The sequence below is a fragment of the Somniosus microcephalus genome, chromosome 6 (genome assembly GCF_052327205.1).
Source record: "Somniosus microcephalus isolate GS21.2 chromosome 6, FLI_Smic_1.0, whole genome shotgun sequence".
NCBI classification, from domain to species: Eukaryota; Metazoa; Chordata; class Chondrichthyes; order Squaliformes; family Somniosidae; genus Somniosus; species Somniosus microcephalus.
Genome location: NC_140992.1, coordinates 218,849,596 through 218,872,193, shown reverse-complemented (window position 1 = coordinate 218,872,193; position 22,598 = coordinate 218,849,596). Strand labels below are relative to the sequence as shown.

At 46.8% G+C, this 22,598-nt stretch overlaps 1 protein-coding gene across 1 annotated transcript in view; it reads left to right on the top strand.

Moving 5' to 3' along the window:
* rbl2 (retinoblastoma-like 2 (p130)) overlaps nt 1-22,598 on the top strand; it is a 221,298-nt gene that overhangs the window by 5,167 nt on the left and 193,533 nt on the right. The window contains exons 2-3 of the mRNA XM_085991425.1: nt 11,641-11,771; nt 18,021-18,224. Of these exons, the coding sequence (XP_085847551.1) occupies nt 11,641-11,771; nt 18,021-18,224 (335 nt within the window). The remainder of the gene's footprint in view (nt 1-11,640; nt 11,772-18,020; nt 18,225-22,598) is intronic.

Sequence of the window (22,598 nt, the reverse complement as noted above, 5' to 3'; positions counted from 1 at the left end):
GATACATTTTGTTAGGAAGAACGAGGAGAGGCAATATAAACTAAAGGATACAGTTCTAATCGTTGAAGGTAGCAGGGCAGGTAGAGAAAGCGGTTAAAAAAGCATACGGGATCCTGGACTTTATAAAGAAAGTACAAAAGCAAGGAAGTTATGATGAGCCTTTATAAAACACTGGTTCGGCCAAACCTGGAGTATTGTGTTCAATTCTGGGCACCGCACTTTAGGAAGGATGTGAAGGCTTTAGAGAGGGTGCAGATAAGATTTACAAGAATAGTTCCAGGGATGAGGAATTACAGTTACTTGGATAGACTGGAGAAGCTGAGGTTGTTGTTCTTAGAGCAGAGGAGATTTGATAGAGGTGTTCAAAATCATGGGGGTCTAGACAGAGTAGATGGAGATAAACTGTTCTCATTGGTGGAAGGGTCAAGAACCAGAGGACACAGATTTAAGGTGATTGTCAGAAGATCCAAAGGTGACATGAGGAAAATCTTTTTTACGCAGCGAGTGGTTAGGATCTGGAATGCACTGTCTGAAATGGAATTGGATAAGTACCTGATGGGAAAAAAATTGCAGGGCTGCAGGGGATTGGGACTAGCTGAAGTGCTCTGGCAGAGAGCCAGCACGGGCTCAACGGGCCAAACTGCCGCCTCCTGTGCTGTAACCATTCTATGATTCGAGATACTTGGCCTCCTCCTTTTCCTCATTTACATGTTGCCCCATAGCAACACTATTCATAGGCACCATCTGCACAGCCATCTCGGTTCTGTCAGCTTGCCCATCTGATATCAAGTCATGGATGAGCTATAATTTCCTCCAATATGACTCTCGGGAAGACTGAAACTATCTTCTTTGGCTCCTTTTCCCCCAATGCCCTGAAATGAAAACCCTTGCCACACATTTACAAATTCCTCCACAGCCTCACTCCATCCTTTCTTGCAAACCCCTCCTTTCTTATGTCCCAGCTGTAGTCCTCCAACTTTGGCCTCCATGTAGAGTTGTCAGCCATTTCTCTCGAACTTACCCTTTAAACCCCCCTCTGCTACTGCTCTTGCTGTGTTTAAGTCTCCACGGCACCCTACCTTTTCAACCGTGCTTTTGGTCATTTTTCCTAACACTTCCATTACTGCTTAGTGTCTGTTTCTCCTCTACATTAAAAAGGGCTTTGTCAAATTTTCTATGTAACGCTGCAATATAAAGAGAGCTATAGGGCAAGGTGTGAAAAGAGCAAACATCTTGAGATCTTGGTTCTTCACGTTACTGAGTCTAGCTTCACGTTTCCATTTATTGATTTAGGCTTAGTGCTATGAAGCCAGTGTCTATTTTCACGTGATGACGTATTTCAGAAAATATCCTTCAGGAAGAGAGTACTCCATACAAGACTTTATTATTCTTTAAAAAAACTGAGTTTCACAGATAATCCAGCAACTGTTGAGAAAGCATTGCAGTCTGATTCTCAAAATAGAAATGCACATTATATCACATATCAGCTGTAACAAACAGACTGGAGAAAACTTTGAGAAATTCTTTTGTACAGATGCAACTAAAACTTATTTCAATGAGGGAGATAAGTGTACTCAATTTAAAAATGATCCTGTTGCAGCAATTTTAACTTTTTTCTTAAAACTTTTGCCTTATGCCCATTTACTATCTTCCTACTTCTGCACCATCATTCACTTTGAAGGAGTATAATGGTCTAGCCATGGACTTCTCCATATTCACCAGATAAGGTCAGTTTAAGAGATTTGGGAGTCCCCTGCAAGAACTACTGTGGACGGTCGTAATCAAGCACCTGAAGTATTCGGCTGTTATTCAGAAGTTTATATGCAGAATGGAGCAAATTTCCCTATCCTGTTTAAACATTTATTTTTGTACCATAACACGCGAGGTAGGAGTTCCCAATTATATTCAAACAAGTCCACTTGCCTCAGTGATCTTACCAAGGTCATGAAACAGTATCCCCTTCTTGACTTTTATTGGGTCAACAACAAAAATGGAACTTCTCACCGAAAGAACAGTTTCCAAGTTTCACTCTGTGCTACAAGTTTTAATGTATAACAGGACTAACACCACAAATATACAGCAACCTGCATTTATATAGCACCTTTAAACATAGTAAAATGTCCCAAGGTGATTAATGAGGCATTGTCAAACAAAATTTGATACTGAGCCACATAAGGAGATATTAGGACAGGTGACCAAAAAGGTAGATTTTAATGGAGGAGAGAGAGGCAGAGAGGTTTAGCAATGGAATTCCAGAGTTCGGGCCTAGGCAGCTGAAGGTATGGCCACCATTGGTGGAGCGATTAAAATCAGGGATGTGCAAGAGGCCAGAATTGGAGGAGTGCAAAGATGAGGGTTGTAGGGCTGGAGAGGTTACAGAGATAGGGAGGGGCAAGGCCATGGAAGCAATTGAAAACAAAGATGAGATGAGAATTTGAAATAGAGGCATTGCTGGACATGGAGTCAATGTAGGTCAGTGGGCACAGGGGTGATGGGTGAACGGGACTTGAGTTAGGGTACGGGTAGCAGAGTTCGATGAGTTCAAGCTCATGAAGGGTGGAAAATGGGAGGCTGGCTAGGAGAGCATTAGAATAGTCGAATTTGGAGGTAACAAAGGCATGGATAAGGGTTTCAGGAGCAGATGAGCTGGGGCGGAGGTGGAGACAAGTGTTATGGAGATGGAAATAGCCTGTCTTGGTGATGGCATGGATATTTGGTCGGTAGCTCATCTCAGGTTCAGATACAATACCAAGGTTGCCAACTGTCTGGTTCAGACTTAGACAGCGGCCAGGGAGAGGGATGGAGTCAGTGGCTAGGGAACGGAGTTTGTGCTGGGTACCAAAGACAATGGCTTCAGTCTTCCCAATATTTAGTTGGAGGAAATTTCTGCTCATCCAGTACAAGCAGTGTGACAAATCAGACAGTTGAGGGGTTGAGCGGTAGAGCTGGGTGTCGTCAGCTTACATGTGGAACCTGACATGCATAGTGGTTAGCACTGTTGCCTCACAGCGCCAGGGACCCGGGTTCAAATCCGGCCTCGGGTGACTGTCTGTGTGGAGTTTGCACATTCTCCCCATGTTTGCGTGGGTTTCCTCCGGGTGCTCCGGTTTCCTCCCACAGTCCAAAGATGTGCGGGTTAGGTTGATTGGCCATGATAAAAATTGGCCCTTAGTGTTAGGGGGGGGATTAAATACGTGGGGTTACAGGGTTAGGGCTTGGGTGGGATGGCTGTCGGTGTAGGGTGCTAGGGTTTGGATGATCAGCCATGATCTCGTTTAATGGTGGAGCAGGCTCGAAGGGCCGAATGGCCTACTCCTGCTCCTATCTTCTATGTTTCTATGATGTCGCTAAAGGGCAGCATGTAGGAGGGGACCAAGGATAGATCTTTGGGGGACTCGAGGTAACGGTGCGGGAGTGGGAAGAGAAGCCGTGCAGATGATTCTCTAGTCACGACTGGATAAGAAAAGGAACCAGGTGAGGGCAGTCCCACTCAGCTGGATGACAGAGTAGCGGCATTGGAGGAGGAGGGTGTGGTCAACTGTGTCAGAGGCTGCAGACAGGTTGAGAAGGATAAGGAGGAATAGTTTACTATGGTACTATGGTCACAGTTACATAGGATGTCATTTGTGACTTTGAGAGCTGTTTCAGTACTGTGGCAGGGGCAGAAACCTAATTGGAGGGATTGATACATGGAGTTGCGGAAAAGATGGGCACGGATTGGGGAGGCGACAACACGTTCACGGACTTGAGGAAAGGGAGGTTGGAGATGGGGAGGTAGTTTGCAAGGACAGAGGGGTTCAGGGTGTTTTTTTTTGTTGTTTTTTTTGAGGGGTGATGATAGAAACATAGAAGATAGGAGCAGGCCATTCAGCCCCTTGAGCCTGCTCCGCCATTCAATGCGATCATGGCTGATCATCCAAGTTCAGTACCCGGTCCCTGCTTTCTCCCCATACCCCTTGATCCCTTTAGCCTTAAGAAATATATCCAACTCCTTCTTGAATATATTTAATGAATTGGCCTCAACTGCCTTCTGTGGTAGAGAATTCCACAGGTTCACCACTCTCTGCGTGAAGAAATTCCTCCTCATTTCTGTCCTAAAGGCCTACCCCTTATCCTTAGACTGTGACCCCTGGTTCGGGACTCCCCGACCATTGGGAACATCCTTCCTGCATCTAGTCTGTCCAGTCCTGCCAGAATTTTATAAGTTTCAATGAGATCCCCTCTCATTCTTCCAAACTCCAGTAAGTACAAGCCCAATCGACCCAATCTCTCCTCATACGTCATTCCTGCCACCCCAGGTATCAGCCTTGTGAATCTTCGCTGCACTCCTTCCATGGCAAGAATATCCTTCCTCAGATAAGGCGACCAAAACTGCACACAATACTCAAGGTGTGGTCTCACCAATGCCCTGTACAACTGCAGCAAGACATCCTTGTTCCTGTACTCAAACCCTCTCGCTATGAAGGCCAACATACCATTTGCCTTCGTAACCGCCTGCTGCACCTGCATGCTTACCTTCAGCGACTGGTGCACAAGGACACCCAGGTCTCGTTGCACTTCCCCCTTCTCCCAATCTATTGCCATTCAGATAATAATTTGCCTTCCTGTTTTTGACACCAAAGTGGATAACCTCACATTTATCCACATTATATTGCATCTGCCATGCTTCTGCCCAATCACCCAACCTGTCCAAATCATCCTGTAGTTTCTCGGCATCCTCCTCACAGCACACACGCCCACCCAGCTTTGTGTCGTCTGCAGATTTGGAGATATTACATCTAGTTCCCTCGTCTAGATCATTAATATATATTGTGAATAGCTGGGGTCCAAGGACCGATCCCTGCGGTACCCCACTAGTCACTGCCTGCCACTCGGAAAAAGACCCGTCTATTCCAACTCTTTGCTTTCTATCTGCCAACCAGTTCTCTATCCAAGTCAATACCTTGCCCCCAATCCCATGTGCCTTAACTTTACACACTAATCTCTTATGTGGGACCTTATCGAAAGCCTTCTGAAAGTCCAAATACACCACATCCACTGGTTCTCCCTTATCTATTTTACTAGTTACATCCTCAAAAAATTCCAGTAGATTAGTCAAACACGATTTACCTTTTGTAAATCCATGTTGACTTTGTCCGATCCTGTCACTGTTTTCCAAGTGCTCTGCTATTACATCTTTTATAATGGACTGTAGCATTTTCCCCACTACCGATGTCAGGCTTACCAGTCTGTAATTCCCTGTTTTCTCTCTACCACCTTTTTTTGAATAGTGGGGTAACATTAGTTACCCTCCAATCCATGGGTACTGTTCCAGATTCCATCGAATGTTGGAAGATGATCAGCAATGCATCTACTATTTCTAAAGCCACTTCCTTAAGTACCCTAGGATGTAGATTATCAGGCCCTGGGGATTTATCGGCCTTCAATTTCCCAAACACCATTTCCCTACAAATACTGATTTCTTTCAGTTCCTGCCTTTCATCAGACCCTATGATGGCAGATATGAAGAAGAGGGGAACAGTATCCGAGGAGAGGGAACCTTTAACAATATCAGCTAACTTGGGGGCCAGGAAGGGAGGTTGGGTGGTCAGCAGTTTGGTGGGAATAGGATCAAAAGAGCAGGAGGTGGGTCTCACGGACAAGATGAGCTCAGGCGGGACATGAGGCAAAATAGGAGAGAAACTAGAGAAGGATGCAAGTTCAGGGCTAGAGCTAGGAGTGCGATGGGGGGGGCGGGATAAACATTAGAGGAAATTTGGCATAGTGGGCTAGGGGAAGGGAGGGAAGTGTCAGAGATAGCTGAACGGATGGTTTCAATCTTAGTGACAAAGAAGTCCATGGGCTCCTTGCACTTGTTGGGGGGCGAGGGTGGAGGAGGCAGGGGAGAGGGTTTAAAACATTGGTTTCTAATGGAGAAGAGAAGCCAGAGCTTATATTTTCATTCCAGGATGATTCTGGAATAGTGAGCAATTTTGGCAGAGGAGAGCAGGACCAGATAGTGATTTATGTGGTCCAGCCAGATCTGGCAATAATGACTAAACTAGTTGTCCGCCATAAACATTCAAATTTGCATTTGCTTAAGGGTGCGGAGAGGAGGGCTGTATAGGGGAAATGACCAGGGTGAGAGAGAGAGAGAGAGAGAGAGAGAGTGTAAGTAATAGTTTTAATGGGGACAAGGGTATAAAAGGTGAAGGTGAGGGAGTGATTGAGCAGATCAGTAGCTGCAGAAGTATCATGATGAATGGAGGGCCAAAGGCTAGACAGTTTGCAATTTGAAAATGCCGTTGAAGTAAATAAGTTGGGGGAAAAGATTTTTCCCCAGAGGCAGACATGGAGGAATTGGGGTTGGGAGGGGGGAAGGGGTATACAAGCAAGTGATCAGAGATAGCCATATCTGTGATTGCCACAATGGGAGTAGAGAGGCAATGTGAGATGGCAAGGTCAAGGGGGTGAAGTGAATATGGGTTGGGGAGGAGAGCTTAAGAGAGGATAGGAGACCAGTGAACTCAGAGGAAAGAGGGCCTAACGAGTTGAGGTGGAGGTTGAAATCACCGAGAATGAGAAGTCGGCTGGTGCAGAGGCTGAAGGAGGAAAGTGAGGGATATCTCGGTGAGAAACTTTGCATGGTAGGTGAGAGGGGTGGAACAAGGCAAGATTTTCAAAAGGAGAAGGTGCCAGGAGTAGGGGGACAGACCAAGATGTGATTTGGTGAAAAGCGCCACACCGCCATCTCAGCGGTCTAGGCAGGACAAGTGGTGGAAGGTATAGCCAGGCAGGGAGGCTTCATTAAGGGGGAAAGGTGTCATCACCTGTTAACCAGGTTTCCGTCAAGGCCATGATGTCAATACAATCATCCACAATAAGCTCATAGATGGCAAGGACCTTGTTCACAAGTGAACGGGCATTCTGGAGGGAGATGCGGTGATGGCTGATCTGCTGGCAAAGTGCACAGCGTCAGCATTGGGAGGGGCGAGTGGGACGGGAAGGAGATTGGTAAGATTAGCCCCCAGCTGAAGGTTGGCGAGAGAGTAGGATGGGGCATTGGCTTAGTGGGCTAGGGGAAGGAAGGGAAGTGGCAGAGGCAGCTGAACGGATGGTTTCAATTGAGTGCCTCACTGGGCCCTTCGGAGGAAGCAGAGAGACAAAAAGGGAAGCTGTGGCCTTTAAGAGGGGGTCAAGCATGGGACGGCAGCAGCAGAGTAGAAAGATCAAGGAGTGCTGAAGGGACAGAGTACCCAAGCGGGAAGAAATGAAAGGAGGCATGAGAGGGGGGCCTAGGAGGAGTAAAAAGAAAGAAAGAGGGGAAATAGAAGCGATAGGTTCAGGTCCGGAGCGGCAGCCAAAACATGCACGTGAATGGACACAGGGAAATTCAAGTTATGTAGCAAAATTAGGATAGATATGTCCTGGTCATAAATGGGGAAGAGAGGAGACAATAGGAGGGAGTCTAAAAAGTTATAGTCAGAGGTTCCGTGGTGGGAAAAAGTTGTCGTAGATGGGGTGGAATCAGCTTGGAGCATTGAATAAGTGATATCTAGGTTTGGAGACAGGTGTGTGGAGGGTGAGCAAGTCCAGAAGCTATTTGAAGGGTAGAGTATTGGAGGACACACTGCTGGAGATAGTTCCGTGGGAATGAAGAGCCAGGAGGTATGCCTCTTCATTGCGGGGCCGAAAAACTTTGGCGAACTTGAAAGTTACCATAAGATCCAGAAGTGGCAGAAGAATGGACTAGAGCCCAGGAAAGTGAATTTCTGTCAAGGAACCACACAGTAGCAAAATAAAGCTGAGAAACCAGTAAGACTGTCAGAAGCTCAGCAAGTAACAGCAGCAGTGGGGATGGGCTGTAGGCTAGACAAAGTTACATTAAAACTTAAGCAACTGAATAGAAGATCAGAGTCACAGCAGCTGAGTCGTACGGTGTAGTCCAGTGGAGAAGCAAAGTCTTGGACAGCCAGAAAAGCCAAATTTGAGCAAAGACCAAGTGCTCATTGATGAAAACAAAGAGCAGGCGTGGTCAGGGGATGGGCTCAGGTAACTTTAAACTTGCAGATTGAACTTGTAGTTAGGCCTAAAATGCAGCCACCATTAAGAGCCAGGGGAACTTAAAACAGGAGAGGTGTGATTGGGGGAGAAAGGGGAAAGGATGGCAATAGATGGTCAAGGTTGGAGATGCACAGCCCAGGAGCCAAGCAAGTACGACCCTCAGACATGCACTCAGAATGCCACCATTTGCGCACAGACCGCAAACATAGCGGAGGAATTACTAGCTGGACCTGCGACTGGAGCTACTTCCCAGCTCTCCGCACACATCTCTGATGGTTTGTTTCACTGGGTCAATAGATGTGTGCATCTGTTATCAGTCTCTAACATCCTCCTTTGCTAAAATTGCTGTTTTTGCAAATTTTAGTGAAAAAAGACGACTTTCTTCCAAAGATGGGAAATTTCAATCCTTCCTCCCATGTCTCTCTTGCTCTGTGCCTTCCTGTTGTCAGTTACATTATTCCTTTCTTTAGTTCCTTGTTTGCTTAATTTGTTACTCCTAGCCGTGTTCTTTTTCCTCCAGTCTTGGTATTTTCTCTAGTGAACTCTCCCAGTGCTATTCCTGATCAGTACACATACTGTACTGGATCCACAAGCTCCTCCACTCCACGGGCCGCTGGTGAACTGGTCAGTGCTGCTCCACTCCCTGGGTCCCTAAACAGCTGTTCAGGTTAAGATGTTTCCCCACCCCGCAGTTTGCCGAATAACCGATTAGTGCTGCACAGGATGCTCTTCCACTCTCCAGGCCTCTGAAGAGCTGACCTTTGTCCTGGAAAAAAAATTCTCTAACCCTTGAACAGCTGATTAGTGCACATTTAGCAACAAAGCAAGACCAAAAAGATAAATCAGAACTGCAGGATTTGCAGATGCTTTAAGCTAGATGTGCCACTACAGAGACTACACAAGAGCATTCAGAGCATGAGAAATAGAGGATTGTAAACATGCAGAGTACACGAGAAGGATTGTGTGCGTGAGGGAGAGAGAATGAGAGATGAATTTTTGTGAGAATGTGAGGGACAGATAGAGACTGAATGAGAATATGCGAGAGGATTATGAATGAGCATATGCCAGACAAGGGCAGAATATGGGAGAGTGCACAAAAGACGGATTGCAAGAGCTAAAGAATATGCAAGAGGATTGTTAGTAGAATGTGTGATGGAAGGATGGCATGTGTAAGAGGGGATCGTCAGTGTAGAGATACAAGAGGATTGTGAACGGGTGGGTAAGCGAGAGAACTCTTTGGCTATTCATTTTGGGTTCTGAAATTTTCAGTGTCGGAATGTTGTTTGTGAGTACAGCGTTGGTTTTATGTTAGTGATTTGTATCTACAGTCAGTTTCTGTTCCACGCTTTTGTTCTTTGGCCTTCGGCAAAGAAAGGTAACCAACCTTGGTCAGCAAGAAAACTGCGTTTTAATGAAAAGCTTAGTCCTCAATATATTTCTGTTTTGTTAACTTTGTCAGCTGAAACAATTAAATTCTCCAATGTACGAGTGCAGATTTGGAACCAGCAACAAGGAGCATTGCATATCTAATGAGGGAATGGATAGGTTGCTGCAGTGCTTGGTAACTCAGTAAAAGCCCAGCCCTATTTCTTTACCATTATCCCAGTATCATTCATCATCATTACCTTGAGCTAGAGTTTGCGTGTTTTTAAAAAAAAAGTTGAATCTACTTTTAACCACGGTAAATACACCATGACTTATTTCAGAGGAGTTATTAATTGCCATTTATCAAAATAGTTTGGGGAGGTGGTGAAACTCTGTCCTATTACTTACCTCATCCCTCCAACTTAAGATTTAATTTAAATGTACCCTTCGTATCATTCAGTTTTACAGAGCAGGATTTTGGTCCTGGGACATTCATACTGTAATGCCACAGTATCCAGCAATGCCAACCCCACCATCTTATAAATCATGAGACAAACTCTTAAAAATCACACGCAGTCTGCTGCCGCTTGCAAGACGACCCAGACCCGAAGCCGCCGACACTGACGCTCTTCCCCGCTGGCTCCTGTAGACTGCCGTTCCCAGTGAAAACAGCAAACAACCCAGTCGCCGTCACCGTCGCCGTCACTCTCTCCGCCACCAGTGAACCCCGCCGAACTCCGGCCGAGACTCTCCCCAGAGCCGGTTGGCTTCCTTCCCGCATATTTTGTAACTGGACGGTCCTCTCCACTCGGACCGCTCCCTAAATTATTTTTAATTCGCTTGACCTCCCCGGAGGACAGACAGACCCTGGTCAGATGCGAAGAATTTAAAACAGCCCAAAACTCTGAAAATGGCTCCTGGAAGCTGACAATTAATGAAGGGAGAAAGTGATTTTCCCGCCCGGCCCTCAGGTTTCAATCAAAAAAGAACTCAGTGATCATCCTCAAGCTAGTGAACTTGCCCAACACGCATTGCAAATGGTGTCCAACGGTGCGCATCATCTCAAATACAAAGGGGAGCAGGGGAGACTACTGATGGAAAAAACATCTTCTGAAGAAGGGTTGACCCGAAACGTTGACTCTATTTCACTCTCCACGGATGTTGCCTGGCCTGCCGAGTTTTTCCAGCATCTTCTGTTCTAATGGAAAAGAGAAATCGTGGGAGACTACCAATGGGACAAACCAACTGGCGGACCCCTCGGGGAACCGCAGACCCCCAGTTCAGAACCCAAGTGTCCCAACAGCAGCCAATCACAGGAGGCGTGGCAAAGGTGAAAACAAGCAGGAAAAAATCGTGCGTTTTCGCTGTTGAATCGTGAGATCACGAGTTGGGGTGAATTTTAATTAAAAGTAGTGTGTCTCGCGATTAAAATCACAGAAGTTGGCAATATTGAGCGTCCCACCAGGCGGTTTGACTAAATCGGACTCCAAGACTTTAGTTCCTCAAATTGCCAATTGTGTGCTATTCCATGTTGATTTTAAAAAATGTACCTTTATTGTCTTACATAAAGCTTACAATGTAGACAAAATTTAACCTATGACCTGAACTAAATCTCTCTGTTGCTCGGAGACAAAAAATATCCCCGCCAGAGTGGAAATAACGCTTTTTCTTGCGTTTGATTTTTCCTCAACACCTCGGTCAGGAAGCAAAGGATAAATAATCTGGCTTTCCTTCATCATATATTTAGATCGCTTTGACTTGATCAAACCCCAGCACATCTGAATTACCAGAGTTCCTAAAAATATTTTTTTCTGCTCCCAATTTACTTTGCGTTTTTTTTTCCCTTTTGCAAATTGGTGAGTTGTACCAAAAATATATTTTTTTAAACCCAAACAATGTAGCAACCCATTGAACTAACTGAACAAACCAAAGACAGACACTTGCAAAGCTCTGTTGGTAAAAGATACTATAAAGCTATTTAACTGAAGTTCTAACTATTGGTAATTGTTCCTTCATTGTGGCCGTGTCAAAACCCTGGAACTCCCTACCCAACAGCACTGTGGGAGTGCCTTCACCACACGGACTGCAGCAGTTCAAGAAGATGGCTCACCACCATCTTTTCAAGGGCAATTGGAATGGGCAATAAATGCTGGCCTTGCCAGCGACGCCAAAATCCCATGTATGAATTTTTTTTTAAAGTTGCATCATTCAGAGGAGATTATTTTATTTCAGGGAGAAGATCTTCACTGGTTGGCCTGTGCCTTGTATGTAGCATGTAGAAAAGCCATTCCATCAGTGGGAAGAGGAACTGTAGACGGGAATTGCGTCTCCTTAACAAAGATCCTACGCTCTTCTGAACTCAGGTAGGAATTATGCGTAATAAAATTGTTTAAAACAATGTTAGGTTAACATTGTTACTGATTAAATGTCTCAAATGGAATTTATCTACCTTCAATATACTTTCACAGTAGATTCCCAGAACCGCTTAGTCTCTGTCTCTCCAGGTTACCTGGAGTGACAGACACAGTGGGATTACGGTCATATCTGGTACTGGAGAGGAATGGCATCAGGAAGTAGGTAGGTCAGAACACAGCTGGATTCTGTTAAAGAGCAAATTAGAACTCCTGATGGGGGGAAAAAAAAAATCTAGAGAAATTATGGCGATACAGCTATAGGGGGAGAAATTCGGTTGGTAGCGCCTCTAATTAGCACCTAAAGAGGCCGAGAAGTGGGGCGTTAGCCAATTTTCGGCTGGGCGCAGTGAACCCAGCGCCTCGCCCCATATTGGGCATACATTTAGCGCCGGCGCTAAATCTTAGCGCCCGCTCTGCGGGCGCAGGCTGATCATGTCATTTCAGTGTGCAACGCCTTTTGGGCGCCCCGGACCGGAAATTCAGTGGCGCCCCCTCCGTAGCGCCTGGCGCTAATAAGGACAGCTTACCTGGAATGTTCCCCAGTCGCTCTCAGGCTGGGGGTGCGTTATTTAAAAGGGCACTGGTGTGGTTTAAAAGCGGCAGCCGTTTTTGGAGCACAACTTCCTCCAGAGTTACAAAGAGTTGCTGAGCTGCACATAGAGCCATTTGACCACTGAGCCAGCGCTGGCAGAGGAACTTCAGCCTTCTGACCATCGCCTTGCTGTTGGTGAGCATTTACAACGGGAAAACGTGCGCGCACTTATTATGGGGGCTGCATTGGAGGGGAATGTCCTGCTGCTGAATCTGGAAAGGGCACTGAGACGCAGGGAGAGGGGCGGGCATGGCCAGACGGAGGAGGGCCAACAGACGTCGCCACACCAGACCTTACACTGGCAGGGTTTTCCGACAGCAGTTTTCCTACATGAACATGTCGGAGGAGCAGTGCATCAGAAGGCTGCGCTTTAGAAAGGAGGTGGTGACTGAGCTGTGCCACCTGCTTCAGACAGATCTGCAGCCTCATAAGGTGCAGGACATCTCTTTCGGTGGCTGTGAAGATAACTGTTGCCCTGAACTTCTACGTGAGCAGCTCTTTTCAGGCTGCAACTGGGGACATAGCCAGCATCTCGCAGTTTGCGGTGCATTGCTGCATCCGTCAAGTGACTGATGCCCTGTTCAAAAGGAGGCGGCAGTACATCTCCTTCCCAGTGACCCCGGACAAGCAGCGGGAGCGCGCCGAGGGCTTCGCAGCAATAGCGGACTTCCCCATGGTGCAGGGTGCAATTGACTGCACGCATGTGGCTTTGCGGGCGCCTGTATTCAATCCGGAGGAGTTCCGCAACCGCAAGGGGTTCCATTCCTTGAATGTGCAGCTGGTCTGTAACCACAGACAGCTGATCCTCGCAGTGAATGCGCAGTTCCCAGGCAGCAGGCACGACGTCTTCATCTTGCGCCAGACTTCTATTGCAGACCTTCGAGGCCCCGGCTCACCCAGTAGGCTGGCTTCTCGGGGACAAGGGCTATCCTCTGTGCCCGTGGCTGATGACCCCGCTCCGGTCGCCCAGCACCCCTGCAGAAGAACGCTACAATGCGAGCCATCAGGCGACGAGGAACATTGTGGAGCACACAAATCGGTGTGCTGAAACAGCGGTTCTGCTGTCTGGACCATTCCGGTGGAGCACTGCAGTACTCGCCTGAGCGAGTCTCCCACTTCGTGGTTGTTTGTTGCATGCTCCATAACCTGCCTATCCGACGTTCCCAGCCAATGCCACCAGACATTGGAGCACCTGCAGAGGAGGAGGAGAATGACCAAGATGGGAGGGAGGTACTAACTGGAAGGGCCGTGCGTCAGAGGTTGATCAGAAGTCGCTTCTAGGCCCCTCTCACGGAATGCTTGCTGTCATTCCAAGAACAGGAATGGAACTGGCCTGATACCCCCAAGCCTGTGAAGGGCAATATGCATGTAAATAGCAGACATGGCCTTTGTAAATGAATAAAGTGTTTTATTAGACAAAATGTGCTTCCTTCCAACATGAAAAAGCAATGGCAACAGAAAGCAAAACTAACACACTGACACATTAGTGACTCTCACATCCGGGAGACTGCCCAAAACATAAATCACAATCAGAGGAGTTGGCTCTCACACCCAGGAGACTGCCCAAAACAAAAAAATCACATTCTGACCATCTTCCTTGGCCTCAAGTTCAACTCGGCAGATGCGTCATCAGCACCCTCTACTGTTTGCCCCTTGATGGTGATCTGGGTCTCTTTCGGGACTGGCCCCTTTCCTCCCTGAAGCTCCTCCTTAATGTGACCCCAGTGGCTGCAGCAAGGCTGGGGGAGGCCTGCAGACTGTCCGAGAGCACAGATACCCCTGAGGGGTGGCCTGGACAACCTCTGGGCCCAGAGGGCCCGGCTGCTGACTGCTCCACCTGTGCATGGGTGGAAGCAGTCTGTCCTGCAGGTGGTGGCAGCTGCAGTGGAGACGTGCCAGCGGTGGCATCAGGAATGCTGTCATCATGAGAGCGGACAGCAGCTCCCTGTTCGGCCGACACACTGGCACTCTGACAGGGCAGCACCACAGCCTGCGCAGCAATCGGATGGGCCACAGATTGCTGGCCTGCTGTGGTGCTGTGAGGGCCCCGGGTAATCCTGCCTGATCCATCGAGGGTGGCAGCAGTCAGTGCTCGCATGGCCTCAATCTGCGTATGCAGGAGACCAGCGAGTGACTGCGTGGCAGCACTCCGCACTTGCGTGGCAGGTGCCAGTGCTTCTGCGAAGCCCTGTACAGTCCTTTCCAATGCTGACCCGAAGTCCTGCGCACTCCGGGCCTGTGCTGCGACGAAGTCTTGGACATCCTCACCAGTGTCTCGATGGCTTCAAGCAACCTTGCCAATGCAGCCATGAGCTGAGTGTGCCTCGGCCCAGCCTGGGCGCTCAATTGTTCGAGGACACGCACCTCCTCTGCGCTCTGTGCAGCAGCACTGGCGGCCTGACTCGCCCTCCGGGGAGACGGCCCCCCCCGCCGCGTTGCTGCAGCCCGCTGGTGCCTGGAGTTGGTTCCTCCTCAGAGCTTTCCCCCCCCCGCTCCCCTCCAGGGAAGTCGCCCCCCCAGTCTGCCGATGGGCTGGCTCGCCTGAGGTTGATTCGGATGGTCCGGCTTCCTCCTGCTCCTCGCCTCCAGAGGCGCTCATAGTGGCAGCTTGTGTGCCTGCCTCCTCACCTGGCGAATCAGCATCTGAAAGCAGGGAGGTACAGGAGTGGCTTTAGTGTGAGGACAGGGTGGCAGCGAGGGAGGCATGAGTGCTGCAATGTACTGTATTGGTTCGACAGTGAAAAATCATGCTGGTGGGGGGAACAAGTGGTAGGCGAGAGATCAAAAAGGTGATAACCTTACCATCGCTGTGCACAATGGGGTCGGCAGCTCCAGAGGCGACAGGACCACTCATCCGGCTTCCCAGAATCAGCTGGGCTCTCTCCTCCAGCTCGGTCAGGGTGTGCAGCTCAGGCCGGCCTCCTTCGGTATGGAGTTGTTCCCTCCGGTTCCTGGCCAGCTTGGACTGCAGGAGAAAGGACGGGAAGTGATGAAACATGCTGCACTGAGCTGACATTACATGCCCCCCATGGTTGAATAGCCCTTACATCATGCACTGAGCTGACATTACATGCCCCCCATGGTTGAATAGCCCTTACATCATGCACTGAGCTGACATTACATGCCCCCCATGGTTGAATAGCCCTTACATCATGCACTGAGCTGACATTACATGCCCCCCATGGTTGAATAGCCCTTACATTATGCACTGAGCTGCATGTGCGTCTGTGTTTCCTGAAAGGGACATGGGTGCTGGCTGACAGATGGCCTTTGGGGATTCGCGCACCCTCTGGCCATCAAGTCAGGTGCAGATGGAGGGATGAAGATGAATGTGGAAAAGGCACTCACCCCGACGACCCGAGTGAGGTCGTTGAACTTCTTCCTGCATTGTACAGGAGTCCTGGGCACCACTGCTGGAAGTCACTCTTGTGGAAACCTCCCTCCAAGCTCGCCGGTATTCAGCTTGATGAGGCCTCCTCCCATCCTCAGGATACAGAACAGCTCGCCGGCGCTCCACAGCGCCAACCAGAGCATCCAATGCCCCATCAGTGAAGCGCTCTGCCCTCTGCCTTACCCTCTCCATGTCTTGCTAGGCTGGAGCGCCACAGGTAAGTTAGCGCCGAATTTAAGGCTTAGGAGGAAGTAGTGTGTCTGGTGATCCTAATTGACCCGCCCCTTTAAGAGCTGTCCAGCGCCAGTGCGTCTCGGGGAAAGTGATTATTGACAGCACTTGCGTGGTGCCCCACCGCCGCGAAATTGGGTTGCGCCACCGGGTTAGCGCCTTAAGAGTATCGTGCAACGCCTGATTTAGCGCCGCCATCACCTTCAGGGGTGCTGCGACCCAATATCGCGCTAGGTGGCGCTAAATTGCACCTGGTACTAAACTTTGCGCATCGCCATGACTAGCGCCCCGAACAGGGCTATACCCAATTTCTCCCCCATAGTATTTTCTATTCGACTACCAGCAATAATCTGAGGAATACTGCTCCGCTGACCTTTTAAATGGTGTGGAGATGCCGGAGTTGGACTGGGGTGGACAAATGTAAGAAGTCACACAACACCAGGTTATAGTCCAACAGCTTTATTTGAAATCACAAGCTTTCTGAGCACTGCTCCTTCTTCAGGTGAAGTGGAGAAATGCATAAAGACACAGCTTATATAGTCAGAGAATCATGTCAGATGTTTACAGGTAACCTTTCCAACTGCCATTTATCACACCTCGGCAGAGAGATAATCACAGCAGTCAAAGGTGTGAATGGTGTCCAAACAGGTCAGTCAGGGAAACATTACATCAAAGAACAATGAGGTGGGGTCACAAGGGGTCAAATATTGCAGATGCTGGGGTCTGTATGAAAAACAAAAAAAGACAAAACACATTTTTTTTGGCTGGAAATCACAGCAGGTCCGGCCGCACCTGTGTAGAGAGAACAAGCCAATGTCGACTCGAGTCTGGATGACCCTGCGTCAGGTGGGGTTACATGTAGCGTGACATGAACCCAAGATCTCGGTTGAGGCCGTCCTCATGGGTGCGGAACTTGGCTATCAGTTTCTGCTCGACGATTTTGCGTTGTCGTGTGTCTCGAAGGCCACCTTGGAGAATGCTTACCCGAAGATCGGAGGCTGAATGTCCTTGACTGCTGAAGTGTTCCCCGACTGGGAGGGAACACTCCTGCCTGGTGATTGTTGCGCGGTGTCCGTTCATCCGTTGTCGCAGTGTCTGCATGGTCTCGCCGATGTACCATGCTCCGGGGCATCCTTTCCTGCAACGTATGAGGTAGACAACGTTGGCCGAGTCACATGAGTATGTACCATGTACCTGGTGGGTGGTGTCCTCACGTGTGATGATGGTATCGGTGTTGATGATCTGGCATGTCTTGCAGAGGTTGCTGTGGCAGGGTTGTGTGGTGTCGTGGTCGCTGTTGCTGTTCTCCTGAAAGCTGGGTAATTTGCTACGAACGATGGTCTGTTTGAGGTTAGGCGGCTGTTTTAAATACTTAATTTCCATTGTAATTTGAATATCAACGACATCATTCGATAACTGTCAAATACTGACCATTAAAGTCATGGATTGGAAAGTAGGCTAGAGATCATTCTTGCTGTGTGCTATGTCGAGACCAGCTACATTTTGATAAATAAAACCCCATACGAGGATCCTTGGCACCAAGGTGTGCAATAATAGCCAGTCAGTCAAGGAAAAGTACTGCAGAGGGATAGGAAGGGACAGGGGACAATGTTTTGACCTACCTATTGGTTATGAAAACTGTCTGGAAGTCTCAGGGGCTAAAAACACATAAATAACTCAAAGAAAACCTGTTGCCGAAGGTCATCATGAAAAATTCCTTTGGGAGCATGTCTACACTATTTAAAATCAAGCTGACCCTAGAAGATTTGTCAAGGTCATTGCTAAGTCAGATGTGTGGGTGGAAGCCTCACTTGCTCCACTTCCGATCACTGTCCCACTAAAGAGGAAAATCCTGCCCTGGAACACTCACTGTAAATAGAATTTTATCACAAACATATTTGAATGCAAATGCATTATATTCAGGAAAGTAATTACTAAGTGGACTTCTCTTTTGTTTGTGTGTGTGTGTGTGTGTGTGGTTCAGTTTGATAGAGTTCTTCAATAAGATGCAAAAATGGGCAGACATGGCAAATCTGTCCCAAGAATTCAGGGAACGTACCGAAAAGCTGGAAAGGAACTTCACCGTTTCTGCTGTTATCTTCAAGAAGTGTGAGCCTATTTTTCGTGACCTTTTTAAGGACCCTCAAGAAGAACAACCACCACGACAGCACAGGGGCCGGAAACAGAGGTGAGATCTGAAATGGCAAAAGAAATGTTGTACAGTCGATCCAGAATAGGTAGCGATTTGTGGAATAATAAGCATGTAGTCCTAATTGGCAATGATATAAATTTGCAGATATCTGCCTTTGCTTCAATTAAGTTAGCAGCGCAAAAGGTTTCCTCTCGGTAAATAGTACATTTTACAAATGGTCAGCGAGTTGCTTTCTATTTAATCGCTATAATATCTGCTTGTGTTTAATGTGGCAGCTATTCACTGTGTAATTATCTCTTAGTAACTTCAATTTAGGAGAAGCTCAAGACTATTTGAATAATTGATATATTTGAAATGATTACAATCTAAAAACATAACTACCATGTTTGTGTACAGTTTAGTGTTTTTAATCTTAAGCATGGCACCTTGAGATAAATGTGTTAGCTTAATGAGGGATGGGCACACCCAATTTTATCAAAGCAATATCCTGAAACTCTGGAGCAAAACAAATATGTTTCTCGGTCTCGATCAGTGGTTCTCAATGTCTGTAGGTCACGGTTCGGTTTGTCCTTGTATGTATCTATAGCTCGCTGGCTATCCCTGTATACAAATGGTATGATGAGGTGTTGCATTTTGGCAGAAGGAACAGGGAGAGGCAGTATACACTTAATGGCACAGTTTTAAAGAGTGTGTGCAGGGACAGAGGGACCTGGGAGTTAATGTGCATAGGTCCCTGAAGGTGGCAGGACATATTGAGAGAGTGTTAACAAAGCATATGAGATCTTGGGCTTCATAAATAGAGGTATTGAGTACAAAAAGTAGAGAAGTTATGCTGAACCTTTATAAAGCGCTGGTTAGGCTTCAACTGGAGTATGGAGTCCAGTTCTGGTCACCACACTTTTAGGAAGGATGTGAAGGCTCAGAGGAGATTTACCAGAATGGTTCTGGGGATGGGGGATCTTAGCTACAAGGACAGGTTGGAGAAGCTGGATTTGTTTTCATTAGAGCAAAGGAGGTTGAGGGGTGATTTGATAGAGGTGTACAAAATTATGACGGGTTTGGATAGGCTAGACGGGAGAAGGCTGGTCCCACTAGTTGATGGTACAAGGACTAGGAGACACAGATTTAAGGTTTTGGGCAAGAGATACAGGGGAAAAACTGAGGAAAAACTTTTTTTAACGCAACGAGTGGTGAGGACCTGGAACTCGCTGCTGATGGAAGTGGTGGAAGCGGAGATACCCAATGTTTTCGAAGGGAGACTGGATAGGCACTTGAGGGAAATAAACTTGCAGGGCTACGGGACTGACTGGATTGCTCTACAGAGAACTGGCACGGACTTGATGAGCCGAATGGCCTCCTTCTGTGCTGTTATGACCCTGACATGTCTGTGTCTGTCTGTCCCCATGCCTCCCTCTCTATAGCTCTGTCCATCTATCCATGTGCGTTTGTGGCTCTCCCTCTTGGCTCAGAAAGAGATCCAGGTTTGACGAACAAATATTCCACTTGGCTTAACATAAAAAGGTTTACAATCTGCTAGGTCTTGGTTGCATTAGGAACAAACTAAATGGTTCAGAACTAAGTCAGTGATTCATAGCAGACCCACTGGTCATTCGGATTCAAACTTATATCAATTAGATATGTACAGGAACTACAGTACAACAGATGCAGACTTTGAATTGAAAGTGACCTGGTAAAGATCTACATGGTATTGTATAGTCTATCTTCCTTCATTCAAGTGATAATTTTCTCCACCACCAATCAGAAACAGTTGCTGTGCTGCTTTATTTAAAATTTCTTAAAACATTTTGAATTATCCAGTCATTTGAATTGAGCAAAAGAATTACTTCGACTCAACTGTAAACAAAACAGATGAAAAAACAGAAAATGCTGGAAATTCACAGCAGTTCTCTCCCCATCTATAAAGAGAAAAGACAGGTTACAATGTTTTTGGGTGACTGTTCATTCTAATTACAAGTGTTGAATAGTTTTGACTTGTTTCCAGCAGAGATAGTATAAGTCACGATACCAACACTGTGCCAGCATCACCACTGCGGTGTTAGTCACAGCACGAGCCAGGTTCACAATAACTGACTTTCTATCAAACTTCAGAAAAATAAAAAGGAACAAACAAAAAAAGGCGGTTGGGCAAAGTGGACTTTCATTGTTGAATGTTTTGTAATTTTTTTTTGTTCCTAATTCAGGAAAGCACATCTAAATGCAGCAGTTGGCATTTGCAGGATAGCCATCCTTAAATATTGAATGAAAAAGCCAACTGATGACAGTATCCCACATCCCAAAAGCAACGGCCAGAACATTTCACAAAGACCCATTCCAAAAATGGACATTCTATTTGTTGCCGAAAGTGAACTTGAACCCATGTCAATAGAAGTGTTCAAATCCATGGCCCCATCGAATCCTCAGACATTCCACTTTCACGCAGCAACTTGAGTGAGTATTACTCACTTAAGCTGCACATCATGTCACAGTATTCGCCAGATAAGGATAGTACACCCTCAGAATAAGAAGAGCAGGAACTTTCTTTAATGAAAATGTTAGCAGTCACTATGGGATTATAGTCAGTGCTTTTAATTTGGCATTTATGCTTGTTGTCTGGTGACAATGTTAAAAAAAAAACAGGGGCAGCAGGAATTCCTTTTATGATCAGAAGCTTCTCAGCTCTAGGCCTGGTCTAAAATTGCTTTGCTGTGACAGCATGTTCGTTGTGCACTCATACCTCAACAGAGACACTCTTACTAATACAGGCTGCAGGTGGATGCTCTGTGGTCAGGTTCTATATTTCATTTGATTTAAAAAAGGAAAAACTTGCATTTATATAGCGCCTTTCACGACCACTGGACGTCTCAAAGCACTTTACAGCCAATTAAGTACTTTTGAGTGCAGTCACTGTTGTGATGTGGGAAACACGGCAGCCAATTTGCACACATCAAGCTCCCACAAACAGCAATGGTGATAATGACCAGATAATCTGCTTTTTTATGTTATGTTGATTTATAATCTTAAAAAAAGACTTGCATTTATATACTGCCTTACACGACCTCAGGATGCCCCAAATCGCTTTCGAACCAATACAGTACTTGAAGTGTAGTCACTCTTGTCTTCTGTTAATCTAATTTTCCGCTCTCTATTTTCCATTACTTGGACGCTTTCCTATTCTTTTGTGGCTGGCTGCAGCGTTAAGCTGTCGATCTCAACTTTCCCCGCTGCTGAAACCTGGCTTTTGTCGGATTTGTTTTGTTCTTCACTGGCTCTCTCCATGAATTCCCCACTCGTGTTTTATCAACGAGGACGGAAGAAAGAAATACATCTTCCACATGTGGCTCAGCAGAAGGTGGAAAGCAGAGTACAGCAGAATTCAGAAACTGAATATCTGTGCCTGTGGAGAAATCTCATGCTGCTGCTCCTACGAGACTTATGGTCTGGCACAACTTTGAAAACTGAGGAATCCCCTGACGTGGCCATTTCATGTAAATAGTCAAATTTTTAATGTGTTAAAATTCACACATCAAGTTTAAAAAATAAAAATTTGCAACATCTGTATAACAGCGATTGGGCACTAACCTTTGATAGAACAAAGTCTGCATTTCCAAAGAGGTGTAGCAGATCAAAAGCAGTTTTACAGAACGGGGTAATATCGGGTTTTAAGAAGGAGTTTGAGGCAGGAGGGTCGGTAATCAGAGGACACAGATTTAAGGCAATTAGCAAAAGAACCAGCGGGGAGGCGAGGAGAAATGTTGTTATGCAGCAAGTTATGCACTGCCCGAAAGGGCGGTTGAAGCAGATTTAATAGTAACATTAAAAAAGGTAATTGGATAAACACTTGAAGGTGAAAAAATTGCAAGTCTATGGGGAAAGAGATGGGGAGTGCGACTAATTGGATAGCTCTTTCAAAAGGGACGGCGCAGATACAATGGACCAAATGCCTCCTTCTGTGCTGTATGATATGCTCGAGTGTGGGGGTAGCATTATTCAGATTCTTCAAATAGCTACCCTATTGCCAGTCTTAGTTGTTCACATCAGGAGAGAACACCTGCACAGCTTCCAATTAAACAAAACTCAAGATCCTTGTACCATGTCAGTGATTTGAAAAAGGGCTTTCAATATATTCTTTTAAAAAAAGGAAACTAGCAGATCGCTTATGTTATGTTCACCGTGAGCAACACCACAAGAAATAGGAGCAGGAGTAGGCCATTCGGCCCCTCGAACCTGCCCCGCCATTCAATAAGATCATGGCTGATCTGACCTTGGCCTCAACGTCACTTTCCCACCCGCTCCCCACAACCCTCGACTCCCCTGTAGCTCAAATATCTGTCCATCTCCGCCTTGAATATATTCAACGACTCCGCCTCCACAGCTCTCTGGGGTAAAGAATTCCAAAGATTCACGACCCCG